At 37.7% G+C, this 14,472-nt stretch overlaps 1 protein-coding gene across 13 annotated transcripts in view; it reads right to left on the reverse strand.

Moving 5' to 3' along the window:
• Positions 1-14,472, reverse strand: part of MSI2 (musashi RNA binding protein 2) — a 389,199-nt gene that overhangs the window by 51,792 nt on the left and 322,935 nt on the right. For 6 of the 13 annotated variants that reach the window (XM_043531404.1, XM_037880473.2, XM_037880478.2 and 3 more), the window contains one exon: positions 10,488-10,535. The exons of 5 other annotated variants lie outside the window; for them this stretch is intronic. In XM_043531404.1, the coding sequence (XP_043387339.1) occupies positions 10,488-10,535 (48 nt within the window). Of the gene's footprint in view, positions 1-5,901; positions 9,319-10,487; positions 10,536-14,472 lie in introns of those variants that run through there. 2 more of the 13 variants (XM_037880483.2, XM_037880484.2) reach the window with 2 other exon arrangements.

Here is a 14,472-nt window from a genome sequence, read left to right on the forward strand (position 1 = left end):
CATAGTTAGGAGTGAGAGCAGCAGCCATTAGATGCTGCCTATTGTCACACCTCCAGCCTGGCCATCCCTCAGCACTGATTTTGGTATTAGGGTCCTGGGGACTATGGCTCCAATGCAGCTGTAGCCTTACAGTATCCCTGGAAAAGCCAGCTTCTAGACAAAGGAAGGAATAGATGCTCTGACTAGGGCCTCAAACTCTCTAGCACAAACCCTGTCTCCCAGTTCCACAAATGTTCCTCTTTTCCTTGGTAAGAGAACAGAGAAATAATTAGAAGATTTGGGTCTGGTTTTCAGAGGTGCTGAGCCCCTGCAGATTAAGCTAGAGTCATGGGTGTCAGCACAGCCGAAAACGAGGACCGGAATTTTTAACCAAGTAACTGAGGATTTGCTTTACTTTCACGAGTCATTCTTTTTAAAGGGGGTAACGTTAAAACATTAAAAAGCACATGGTATTGCCAACCCCAAACATTCAAAAATAATGAGTCAGGCCTCAAAAAATAGCATGAGATTACTTTATCTCTTTAATCATGAGATTAGTTTAAAAATCATGAGGTTGTTTTTTTTTTGTTTGTTTTTTTTTTTTTTAAAGTGTGGGTTGTTTTTTTTTAATTTGTTTACTGTTTTCTGAGTGTTTGGTCTGCACTTGGATCAGCTTTTCTTCACCACCACAGACTAGAAATTTCTTTTATTTAATATGAAAGGTGAGACTCTCAAATAATTACTGGGGTTTCAGGAAGAACAACAAATATCACAAGACTTTTGATAAAATAATGAGAGTTGGCAACACTGAGGATACATTAAACATGCCCAGAGAATTAAGCCTAGCAAACAAATATGTATTTCAGACTCTAAATTCTTTGAGGCAGGGACTGTGATTTCCTGTATGCACAGCACCTCGCACAATGGGGATTGAGACCTCTAGGTGCTATTACAATTTAAATGTTAAATAATAACGTGTGGACAGGTAGGCAGCATTTATACATACATACACTGCGCTGTGTGAACATTCATGAAGGCATGAATGTTTCCAAACTGGGATTTCCAGAAGGGACTGTAGATTTTTTTGGAGGGGGGTGGGGGGGAAGCAGGAGGGAGAAGAGGAGACAGCACCAATTCTGAATGTATTCCCCTTCACCATTTAAAACACTTGATTTTATACCAAAAACTCTTTCTTGCTTCTTAGAATATACTGTTTTAAACATGAGTTAGATAGAAAAAAGTAGAGACCATGTTCACTTGATCTTAAAAAAAAAAGTGTGAAACCTAGAATTCAAAATTCGCTATAGGTTGAGTAGGAAAGAAGGTGGAGGGGGAGAACTGATATCTTCTTTTCAAACAATGTTAGCCGTAGCTTTGATCAGCACAGAAAAGCTTTAAAAGGCTCACAGCTGTCATTCCAAATGGATTCTCTCTTGCATTATTCTTTTCATTAGCCAGTTATCCTTTTTGTGGGACCTTTAGGTTTAATTTCGAAAGGTTCTGACTCAAAACCACGCAGCATCCCAGTATGAAACGTTTTGGGGGGTATTCTGTGCAACTGTCATGTTTAGTTGTGTGCATGTGCAGAGGAAGGCTATGCCAAATAGACAATATCCCCTATCCCCTATATTTACAACCCTAACTTTTCTACCATCTTTCTCTCAATTCCCCCTTAAAAAAACCTCACATCTAAGTTTAACAAAAACACCCAACATACAGTGTTTAGAGAGAAAGAAAAAATCCCAGAGAAATCAACATTTATATAAAGGCGATGAAAGATCTGGGTTCTACCAAAGCATTTACAGCAAAATATTTTATGTTAATTAGTTTGCTTGAGTTTGAATGAAGATTCCACCCAAAGTTCTAAAAGTCTGTAAATGTCAGACATAGAATCATCTAAATTATGTCTGAGCAAATTTTACAGTATCTTGAAGGTAAAACCAATATACTTTTTAAAGAAATGGGGCAGCCCAGTCTTTAAAATGCCAAATAGAGGTGAACAAACAAGAAGTTACAAGGCGGGCCTTCAGGGAAATGGAAAATTCTTTTCCTGAGCTTCTGATCAATCCTATTAACATCTTTAATGTCTACAAGTCTGCTCAGAGTTCTTTAGTGTGACTGCCACATTAAGTGTTTCCCTTTGTCTTAAAATGCAGCGTTACATCAAGCTTATTAAAATCTGTTTCACCAGGTCAGGAAATTAGTGAACTTCAGATAAAGCACATCATGCATAATGGGAACCTCATTAAACAGCCCATCATGTTGTTCAAGGCACAGTCCCCCACTATGTAAAATGTATGTATGGCATATGGCAAGATTTTGTAGGAGAATTCTGAACCTCAGACACCAGAAATGGAGTTCACACAGCATGTGTGTGTTTGCAGATGAGTGTTGTTATGAACAATATTTCTCTTCTGAAACTTGGACAAAAATGATAAAACCCAAATACAGTTAATTTAAAATTTGGCACTTCCAATTTATGTCCTGTAAAAGATCCATTTTTCAGCTGTTTACGGCTCTTGGGTGATGGCTTTTAAAATGGGAATGATGCACTTTTGTCCAGTAATTACTTTATGCATCAGTGAGACAAAGCTGCTTATTTGTCTGCAAATTATTGTTGTGTCTTCTCAAGTGTAATAACCCCTTGCAATTATTTCACCATACAGAACTGGCAAACTTCTTAAAGGCAAATGGTTTGTTCTAAGAAAAATTATTTTTTTTAAAGAAACCTAAAGCTTGTAGCTATTTTATTTTCATTCTGTTTTTACAATGTTCATGGCCTACAGCAGTTTAATGAACATCCCACAGATTTCTGTAATGTGGCCACCAACTGCCTTGTTAATCCATATGTGGTCCATAGATGCTACAGTTCCCAGCATGCAATGCTTTACCTTGATCTATAATGTGGAGACCCCTAACAGTAACTAGTGAAACAGACAGAATTATAGCCTTCAGCTGACGTAGGTGAAAGGGACTTTAAACTAAATCATGTTCTAAGAGGGACTAATTCCATTCAGTACTAAGCTGATGTGTTTGATGGAAACATTTCTCATTTTAAACCTAGAGGCCAGGCATTATCATACATTTTTAATAAACACAATTGATTAATGAAACTATCATTGTAGGGGGAGGGATGTCACCGCATTCAGGCTTGCCATTATAGCATGCAAGTTCTGAATTCTGGCCACCTGTTGTTGACTGAACAAGGAAGGGGTTGAAGGGAATAGCATTAAAGCATATATTTCAAGTGCAGCCAAGTGGCACCAATGCTTCAGACCTCATTTCAGTTGCTTCAAAAAGTACCGAAAAGACAAGCTTCTTTGTTTAAACATTCAGCTTATAAAAAAACATTCTCCAACTCTATGTATACGTGCTACAAAGGGGAAGATCTCCAGTATTAGCTCCAGTATACATCTCTTGAATTTAGCAAAGGCCTAACAAGAGCCAATGACTGGAAGCTGAAGTTAGACAAAAATCACATTGAAAATAAGATGCATTTTAACAGAGGACAATTAACCATTTGACCAGATTACCAAGAGATGGTAAAATCTCTGTCATCTGAAGGCTGTAAATCGAGATCGATGCCTTTCTAAAAGATAAGATCTAGTTCAGCCACACATTACTGGGTTCAACAGAGTTCACTTACATATTACAAAAGAATAATTCTCTTCACTGCAGGAATCGCAGGGTGAAATGGTGGGGCCTGTGCTATACAGGAGGTCAGGTTAGAGAGTCCTAGTGCTTGGTCTTTAAACCTTTACAGTGCCAGTGAGTGGTCTGCATATTATAGGTCCTGGAAAAGGTTTCCTGGGAGGTAACATAAAATGTAACTGCCCGATTTGAAATCTTATTACTTGAACAGATTGAAAAATTTGTAATTTCAAAATTGTCCAATGCAAAAAAGAGGACAAATTTTTGTGAACATTTTTGTAAAAAAAGTTCTCATTTTTGACTGGCTCCGCTTATTACATGAGGTTACATTTTAAATCTGTATTTTAATATTTATATGAGCATTTGCATGCTATTCAGTCTATTACAACTAACTTTAGAGGGTAGGGTTTAGACATATCAGAATCAGCATAATTTGATTACATTGCTTTTTCTATAGGGTTATCCATGATTTCTGCTATACATGAGCATTTTCTTTATGCCTCTTTGCTCCTGTGAATAATTATTCCCATTAAATTTTCCATTTGCTATAGCTGAGGCCTATTAGGAGCCAAAGTTACTATTTAAGAGCGCTCTCTGCTATTGCACTGAAGTTGTGAAACCCAGAGAGGCCAGTTCACATTCAAACAACACAGCTACAGTACAAAATAGATAGGCTAGTTTTTCCCCTCCACCTGGGACTGCTCATTTTCAGGGCAATGACCCTGTCTCTCTCTGATAGCAGTCTCAACATCTGGGTCATGGATCGGTGGAATAGTTAGAACCTAACCAGGAGATAGATTCCTTGAGGACAGACAACCCCTGGGAGGTCTGACCTCATGGAATGTTTTAACAGCCCTCACAAACTCAATGATTTTGAGAGGTTCTTTACTGCTTTGGGACATTTTCTATCGAGTGGCTTTTAAGGCATCCATATATAAAACATTTGTAAATTTTGAAACTTTATCAAGACATGACATTTAGGGAAACCTTCACAAGCACTTATGTGGGAGGTTCGGAAAACCGCGTGGAAGTTATTATGCTGGCAAAGGGTCCTACCAGAAACTTCCAGGGGCTGGAAACTTTGGAAGTGCTCAGTGTTGGCCTAACTCTGTTGCCACTGAAATCAATGGGAGTTTTACCATTGACCCCAGTGGGAGCAAAATTGGACCAACACCGATTGCTTCTGAAAATCCCATCCTCAATTTATTGGCCATGTAATATTTTTTAGGTCAGACCATTCCTCTTGCCTGTACAAGTGAAAATGAGATTCTTCTGCGCTAAAACATCCCAAGAATGCAAAGGGCTTCTGCTGAGCGTCAGGGGATTGCACCTTTCTGAGTGACTGGCTCAGTTTCTGGTTCTTTATTAACCTGTTCTAAGAATTCTACTCAGCTCCTTAACCTGCACCCATCACCATGGTATCTAGTAGTGCATTAAGTGGAATGATAAACTGTTTCATGTGGTGCTTTCCATCTGTCTGTCTTCTCCACAGACTATTAGATGGATGTGTGTGCATGTGTATACAATATAATTTGCATTTATGAATGACAGGCCGAATGGGAAGTGCTTATTACCACAAGGCTATCTAGAAATATAATATTCAAAACAGATCCTAGTACAGTTAAGGAAAGTACTACTTACAGCATTTACATTGGGGTTAAAACCTAGGTAAAAATTTTTCCTGTGACAAAAAAAACACCAAACTCAATCGGCCAAGTAAGCAGAACTTAATGGGGTATTTCATGGTTAGTGGTTTATGTGCACTGAAATATTAATTTTTTACTTTATTACCTACATTTTTAAGGGTTCCCTGCTCATGGGAAGCACATGTATCCTGCATGCATGAATTTCAGCGTCTCATCCTAGGTGAAAGACATGCAAACTTTCAAATTAATTTGTGTGTGTATATGTGGGGGAAGAGTCCAGTCTGCCGTTTGCTTTCATTGATGGAAATTAAAACTGAAAGGTTTGAAGAATGATAATTAAGCTTACTCTGGTAGATTTAATAAGTTCTTTGTAAACCATTTTACACCATGCAGACGCCACCAGCATTTTTTAGGTGAACAAAGGCATGCAGTGCTGGAAGGATTAGATCAGCGTTTAAGCAGTATGGGAAGGGCTAGAAGGAAGAGTGAGAAACAGCTCTAACTTTGTTTTGCATTTCTTACCATAACAAGTTTAAACAATTTACTAACGTGACTTGTGTTTACCCAGCCACAATACTTTGAATCACAGAATGCCAAGGACAGGTTTACTTTTTTTGAAAGAAAAAAAAAAAAAAAAAAAAAAATTAAGATCAGTCATTAAAATATCACACTGTGACAAGCTTTGTTACTGCTTCCAACATGGCTCAACTACTGGGGACCTGACTAAAGCCCCCTCCATACAACACTGTCAGGGTAAGGGGGCCAAGTGTGAATATAATTTACTCCCACTTTAAAGCACTGTTATGCTGCCAGAGAAGTGTAGAGTGGCCTTAGTGTAAATGAGAATCTCGTCTTGGGTCTTTAAAATGCCATGTACATCTTTAGCAGAATGCATTTAGGACCAGATCAATGGAACTATGCTGACTTGCACCAGCTGAGGTGTGTTAGGCTAGTTTACACCAGCGGATGATCTGGCCCTCAGAGTTGAACAACATTTACTCTCAGAAATTGTGTATGGTGCTCCCCTCCCCCTCTTTTACAAGTACGTTATCTAGCTATAATATCTAGCTAAAACTAAACGTTTATCTTGTGCCATGCATTCAGACTACAAATATATTCCCTTCTCCTCAATCAAATGCTGGTCCCCAGTGTGGATTTCTTGTGAGGCGCACACAACAGAGTGAGGGGTGAAGAGCTGTCGTGTGTGGGGGGGAATAAATCTTGCAGGTTTTTGGCATTTTCTTTTTCACATCATAAGTTGGTAAATATTTTAACTATTTCTCGACCCTCCTTCTTCCTCTCTGAAATTCTCAAACAGAGCCTTAAATATATAATTATTACAAAAATTACCCCCTTCCTGACACCCCCAACTCTCCTCCTCCCCACCCCCAAATCCACAATGTAACCCTTTATATTACCTGTAAAGCATATGGGATAATTACGGTTATATGAATATTGCTTTTCTACACCAGTTACTCACAGACTAAGTAGGCTTCAAGGTAACGTGGTTTTGAGTAGCTACCATGGAAGAAATTAAACTAAGGCTTTCAGATTTAAAATCATATTTTTAAAAATACTGTCAATAATGGAAAACCTAAAAGTTATCTTAGATTGTCAGCTATTTGGGGGCAGGGACTCCTCTTTTTGTTCTGTGATAGTACAGCGCCTAGCACAATGGGGACTTGGTCCATGATTGGGCCTCCTAGGCACTACTGCAATATAAATAATAAGTAAATACATTTTTCTTTTCTCTGAAAAGTTCATATAAATATTTGCTTCTCCCCTCCCCCCATATCTAAACACTTCACTGTGCTGAAAAAAAATAATTAAAAACCCCAAGAAATAATTCCAACAGTCAAAACCCTACAATGACAATCCACCATGACTATGATGGAGGAAAATATAATTCCGGTAAAGAAACACATTTCAATTACAAACTTCCAAGGAGGAGTCACAGGTATTGATCTGCAAAGGGCTCTGCACAGGGCAACTCTTGAGCTCCCACCTAGGGTAGTCTTTTTTTAAATGATGACAGGGCTGTTATTTATTTTCTTTTAATATTTAAATGTGTTTCACTCCAAAAACAGATCTCTCCTCATTAGTGCAAAAGAGTTCACAAACAGCGTATGGATCTGATCCTCACCCCACTGCTATCGATGGCACAAAGTCCATTGAAGTTAATGGTGCAGAATCAGACTTTATAAGAATAATGCTGCTTTAACATGTAGGTATTCTTCACCAACACTATAAATGTGTCTTTTTTTTTTATCATCTCTGCTGTAAACATATCTAATATGCAATATTCACTCCGTGAGTTCTTCAAACAGTGGGTCACACACTTCAAGTGATGATCTTTTTATTCTTTTATTAAATTGTCATTGGTACTGGTTATTTGGTATGTCCAAACCAAAATACGAAACTGCAAGCTAAGAGAGCAGCAACACAGCTTGTCCATTGTAAACGATTTATTATTGTTTTTTTTCTACCTCAGTTGCTTACAGGAAAAAAAAGTAATTAAAAAAAAAAAAGCACAGATGAACTATTTACAAAATGAGAAAATTGACAATAGCCGAAATGTTTGCAAATCATGCACACTAGGAAAAGTTCACAAAAGCAAAGCAATTCATAGCAAAACCAAAACAAAATAATAAAAAAGCCATACAGATTTTAAAAAAGCAGAAGAATAAAAAGGAAACTAACCAATTATTACATCAAGCATCTTTAATGAAAAGAACAGCATAGGTGTGTATGTAGAGCCTTGGACACGGACATTTTAAACAAGTGGATTAACAAACATTAAAATGCATTACAGTTCTACTGTAAGCATGCAATTTACTTCTCACAAACTTATAAAATTGTTAGAAGCACTTTTTTTTTTTTTAATAAAAAGGAGAATTTAAATGCAACGTGTGCTTTCAACCATACAGCTCAGAACTTAGTTCTGTTAGAAACAAAGCCAATAATGGGAAGACGTATAAAACACTTCATATATTTGTGCAGAGGTTAAAGGTTAAGAGGTGCACTACAGCTCATGCTGGCAGCTCAGTTCCTGCTGTTCTTGCTAGAACTTTAATTCTGCCCGTGGTTTGCAAGTGAAGCCTGGAGGTAAAAGTGACGACAGCATCTGAACTTCGGAAAGCATAGCCTATTCCAAGACAGGGAACTGTCTAAGAGCTTTGAAGGTGGTTATTTTATTATTATTTTTTTCCTGTGTGTGGAAGAATGGGATGATTTAGTGTTTGTTTTGGAGGTGGGGGGTGGGGTGTTTGGTAGCCTCTAATCACCCACAGCTTACTTTGATGAACACTTTCAGGGTGACATCACCATAGTCAAACTTTTCTGTTTTCAAAACAGAACTCTCAGTTATTAGAATTTCAACTACTGAAAGATCTGCAAAAACAAATAAGTAATAATCATGCAATTGCCAACTTCACAGATTAAATTTTCATGGATACATGATCATAATACTTTGAATAATTAGATTCAGTTGTCTGGCTTGCCCAATAATCTTAGCTATATGTTACCAGCCATCCTGCATGATAATTATGACTTTTACTGATACTAAATATGCTGTATATCAAAAAGCATCAACATTTCAGTTTGGGGGCTTTTTATAGGACTTCATCATAATTTCCATTTCCCTAATAAATTATTTCTACAAAGTTTGTGAGAAGTCATGCCTTTATAACGTCAACTAACGCCCGCCTCCATTCTCTTTGTGAGTTACATTCCGTGTGGGCATTAAAAACTCATATAAAGCAGAGGAAACAAAAATAAGAAAAAGCAAACTCAAGCAGTGAGGATATGGAGCCTTTAAAAATAATAATAATAATAATAATAATAAAAAAAATAAGTCCAGTCAATCAAACCAGCCAGTAAGAGCAGCATTTTTTCAGTGGACATTGATATTAAACATGGACCACCCAGGCTGTCTCTGTCTGTCTCTTTCTCTCATTAGCACTGTAGTAAACCCCGATTAATTTGTTATGCATCTTTAAGAACTAGTTGATAAAAATTATGTCTTGTGAAATCGGCAAATAGTCTGCAAAGTGAAATAAGAACAGAAATTAATAGATTAAACTGAAAAGATAAGTCCCAGAAATTAAAAAAAAAAAAATAAAAAAAGTGAAACAGGATAGGGAGTGATTATAATAATAATAATTTTAAAATGACTATGTACTAAGCTATTAAAGCCTAGAGAAAAAAAACTTGATGAGAGAAGATAGAACAGTTGCCAAAGTGATTTACATTTCCTGCTGCCTTTCAAGCTAAGGGCTGTCACCTACTTCGATCGAAGTATAATACAGGAGATAGAGGGGGCATCATTCAAACAGACAAATAGTGAGAGAGCAAAGAACCTTCTTTCCAAATGACCAAAACAAAAATGCAAACAGGTGGATCATGACATTTGTAGCATTGTTTCGCTTTGACAACAGTAAATATCACATTACAACACAATATTGACTGCTGGCATTTTAAAAAAAAGAAAAGAAAAAGAAAATGGGTGGTGTAACCTGAAAAGGCAACTGGACTAAAGGGCGCTGATATTAAAATAGATGCAACCATAATACAGTTCTTTGAAATGGTAACTGTTAATAGCACAGTTTTGCAATACTTTATTTTTATAATACAAGGAACACTATAATTTCCTTGAAATTAGCTGACTTATTATAGCACAGACATCAGAAGAACACTATATTAAGGTTCTGTGACACATCTGTACTCTAATAAGCAGCGACGTCAGGACTGCTCTATAACAAACCATTTAAAGTAGCATTCTGACATAAGAGATAATGAAGGATAAGTGTATGTACTCATATCAAGGCATTTCGCTACAACAAACTCATTCTTTCATTCAGCCTTGCCATGAGATCTGCTGGTAGAATGACCCAAGAGAAGATGCAGCCAAACTGAAATAGTGTGGGGATCATCTTTTTTAGTAAAATCCCACAGAGAACACTGTTTTTACTTCAGTACTATGGTGATAGGTAGCAGCCTAAAACCCTAAGATATTATAAACTGTAGTGTTTTGGGACAAGCCTTCAAGGAAAAGAAAAGAAAGAAAAAAATAGAGTATTTTGTAGAAATGACCCAAACAGTTCCTCTTTAATCACAATAATGCAATGTTTTGGGTGTGTAGGTTGTTTTTATTTTTATTTTTTTAAAGGGTATACAAGCCCATATTTTGCTCTGCAAAGTTTGCATGCTCACCTGTTTCCATGCTCAGAACCCCACCTCCATGCACGCAAAGGGGCGCTTCTGCATGTGCAAAAACATGCATGAGAAAATATTATGAATGCAATTTAGGCACCTTGGAAAACTTGGCCTATGCTGTTGAATACTCTAGTATTTTTTTTTAATAAGTGTACTGATTTCTTATGTTTTATTAAAAGCTTCCTTTTCTCTGCTCATTTGTAACAGCCTGTACTGTTCAAAACCTTGATTGCTGCGAAAGCAGGGAGAAGGGTCATTTTCAAAAAATAAACCCTGAAAAAAATGGCTTCCAGTCTCAGGTTTGTAGAGAGGATGCGAAAGGAAAATGCAGAGAACAACAAAAGCAGCTTAGGTACATTAAGACAAATCAATAAAGTAGCATTAATTTAATCAACATTTATATGAAAGATGTGACAAAGATATGTTAGCATGCAATATTCTCTGAACTCTGCATATAAAACCCTTCTCTAAGTTCCAGTGATACAGATAACATATTGAACTTTGGTCTCCTACCTACAGCATTTCCTCACCAGAGCATCCTTCCCCTCTCCCTTACCAGGGAACTGCAGTCTTATTGCCCTCTCTGCGTGGTAGCAGCTAGTAGGATGCAGAATTGATACAAGTATTTGGCATTACTGAAGGCATGATACTGTACTCCTTGAGCACCTAAATCTCCCAACAATTCCAATGGGTGTCCTAGGTGCAAGGTATGGCCCCAAGTACTGGCTTGAAGCTGTGGCATTTAAAGTCGTAGTGTCTAGTGAAATTGTGAATCCATTCTCCTGCGTCTTATTGTGCTGAATGCCATACAAAGGAAAAGACAACAATGTAGGAGCTCTCGTCCTTTCAATGCATCCTTGTACAACAGCTGGGATACAATCTCCATCCTTGCCCTCCCTTACACAGAGGCTAGCAAAGAGGCAGGAGATTTGGAACATGCTGTCCCCTTAAGTAGTACTGAAAATATTGTGCCTAACTCTGGGAACTGCCACTGGGCACTCACTACACCTTGGCACCACCTCCTAGCATAAGCTGTGCCGTAAGTGCACAACTGCACCTTTAAATTCCGTGCCTCCGTCTGCCAACTTGTAAAAGGGGTCTGATACTCCAATATTCGATATTGCATATGGGCTAACATTCCGGAGAGTGCTGTGAAGATTAATATTTATAAGATGCTTTGAGATCCTTAAATGTGCTTCACAAGAGTCAAGTATTTGTAGAATTCATTAAAAAATGGAGTAAGCGTTTTTAAAAAACAACAACGTATTTTAAAAAATTTGTTTGTGGGGAATAAATACATTTACACAGTTTCTTATGAAGTGCAAGTCTAAGCAATAGCTAGAGGCCCCTAAATAAAAACACATATAATGATAGTTAGAGTCAAACAATATCTTTACAATTAGTTGCTAGTCCTGTCAATTTTAATCATTTAGTTTATTAAAACCATTTTTCATTATCTGTCCTTTCTTCATATAGCTCCATCTGATTCAAGAAGTCATGAGAACCTGAAAACCAAGTCCTGAGACAATGTGCAAACGCACTTTAAAAAAAAAATCTCACCACCTTATATTCAAATGCGATTAACTCAAAACAGGTGTTGAAATGGACTTGTATGCATTTTTGTGCCACATCTGAATGGCTTTAATATTATGAAGAGTACTTGTGAAAATGACACATATACCATACAGCTGAGCGGTCAAACCTATTTTGTGAAGAGGGCTGACAACATTTTTAATTATGGCCTGTTAGCCAGGGCTATTTCCCTCGATACAGCAGTTCTCCCAATGGTGTCAATGGGAGGTTTGTACAAAGAACAGCAGCAGAATATGACCCTTATAAATAGCAATTAAACTATTAGTAAAGTTCCAGTTATGTTCACCGCATGACTCCGTTGGGTTAAAAGTGATGCAGGGCACCTTTAGGAAAATTGCTACTACAGCCCTTTGTTTATTTGACCATTTGTGTGTGCTTTTACCAAATTTGCATGCACAACAGCAGTAACTGCATGTGCAAATTATGCCCGCCATTGAACATTGATGTGGTTTGTAAACACGCACTTCAGCGCGATATCATTGTACTTCAGCATTAGCACTCCATTGCCACAGGAGCAGTTGCCATCACATTGAACTATTTCAAATGAAGCCAGCAATGCGCTGGGTCATGTTACATTTACAAGCGCAAGAGGCAGAAATGGAATATTTGTTTTTTAATCCTACAGATCCACATTCATCAAGGGGGCTGGATATACAGTATATGTCAAATGGGCTGGGCGATTAACACCCCTGCTATACAATTTTTTAGTTACGTACGGCAGAGCAATAAGAGTACAGTTTGTGGCTTAAAGGAACACCTATAAAACAAGGTGCCGGAGAAGTTTCTGAAGGCTCTTCCGAGATGGCATTTTCCCCTTCACGCTGCATTCTTAAAAGATCCCCCACACTGTAATGACTCTTCCTCTGGTGAGGGGAAGTGAACACTATACCTGCAGTTAGCCAGAGGAGATCACTATACAGCAACATCAGCCACAGCACCCTTTTCACCCAGCTGGATCAAAAATTAACAAGAGCCAAAGAGGGAGCTGAACTTTCTGCCTTTGAAGCTCTCCCAACCCCAGCTGGCCTGGGACATGAGAAATGAAGGCTGGTTCTCAATCTGGAATCTGATTCCTTCTGTGTTTCTTACCAGAAGAGCAAATGTATAGAAAAATGGTCAAAGAAGGTCAATTTTTAGACTTAATATCTTAGACAAAGGGGTTTTTTTTGGTTAGTTTTCTTAAACGGATATTCTTAAAAGCACTTATACACTTACAGAAACCAGAGTCTCAACATTTGTAAAATGTCAAAATAATCAACAACAAAACCAACATTTCCCTTTATGGAAAACTTCTATAGAAACCACTATGGTTCCAAAGAAATTAGATAGCGTTACATGGAAATTACTCTGTCCTATAGAATTTAATAAACAATTTTAATCCTTTCTATAAAATATTTAAACCTATCTGTAGAATTTAAAAGAGGGTTGTATTCCATAGGTAGAACATTACATAAAAAGGTTATCGTTCTGTTATGTTCTAGAGATTTTCTCCATAAGGGTTTTGTTTTCTTCTTTGCTTAAAAACCCTGTCCTTTACCTGTAGCATTTTCATTAAAGAGACAGTTAAACTTGGTTTCTTAATACTGCGTGCAGTTCTGGTTGCCCCATCTCAAAAAAGATATATTAGAATTGGAAGAAGGACAGAGAAGGGCAACAAAAATGATTAGGGGTATGGAACATACGATGAAAGATTAAAAAGACTGGGACCGGTCGGCTTAGAAAAGAGACGATTATGGGGGGATATGATATAGGTCTATATAATCATGAATGGCATGGGGAAAATGAACAAAGAAGTGTTATTTACCCCTTCACATAACACAAGAACCAGGGGTCACCCACTGAAATTAATAGGCAGCACATTTAAAACAAACAAAAGGAAGTACTTCTTCATGCAACACATAGTCAACCTGTGGAACTCGTTGCCAGGGGAGGTTGTGAAGGCCAAAAATATAACTGGGTTCAAAAAAAGAACTAGATAAATTCATGGAGGATAGTTCCACCGATCGCTATTTGCCAAAATGGTGGGGGACGCAAACCTATGCCAAGGTGTACCTAAGCCTCTGACTACCAGAAGCTGGGACTGGACAACAGGAGATGGATCACTCGATAAATTGCCCTGTTCTGTTCATTCCTGCTGAAGCATCTGGCTTGGAAGACAGGATACTGAGCTAGATGGACCATTGGTCTGACCCAGTATTGCCGTTCTTATGTACTTAACCTGAGCAAAGTTGTGCTTCTAACATTCTCTTTCTAAGCAATTAAATAAACAGTGCAAGGTGGTGGAACTGATCATGTGTGACCCAAATGACATGGCACGCTAATGAATTTAATGTATAACACAACATAGATTTCCTTTCCATGGTGTCCTGGAAGGCCTTAGCTATTAGTT

The sequence above is a fragment of the Chelonia mydas genome, chromosome 17 (genome assembly GCF_015237465.2).
Source record: "Chelonia mydas isolate rCheMyd1 chromosome 17, rCheMyd1.pri.v2, whole genome shotgun sequence".
NCBI lineage: Eukaryota > Metazoa > Chordata > Testudines > Cheloniidae > Chelonia > Chelonia mydas.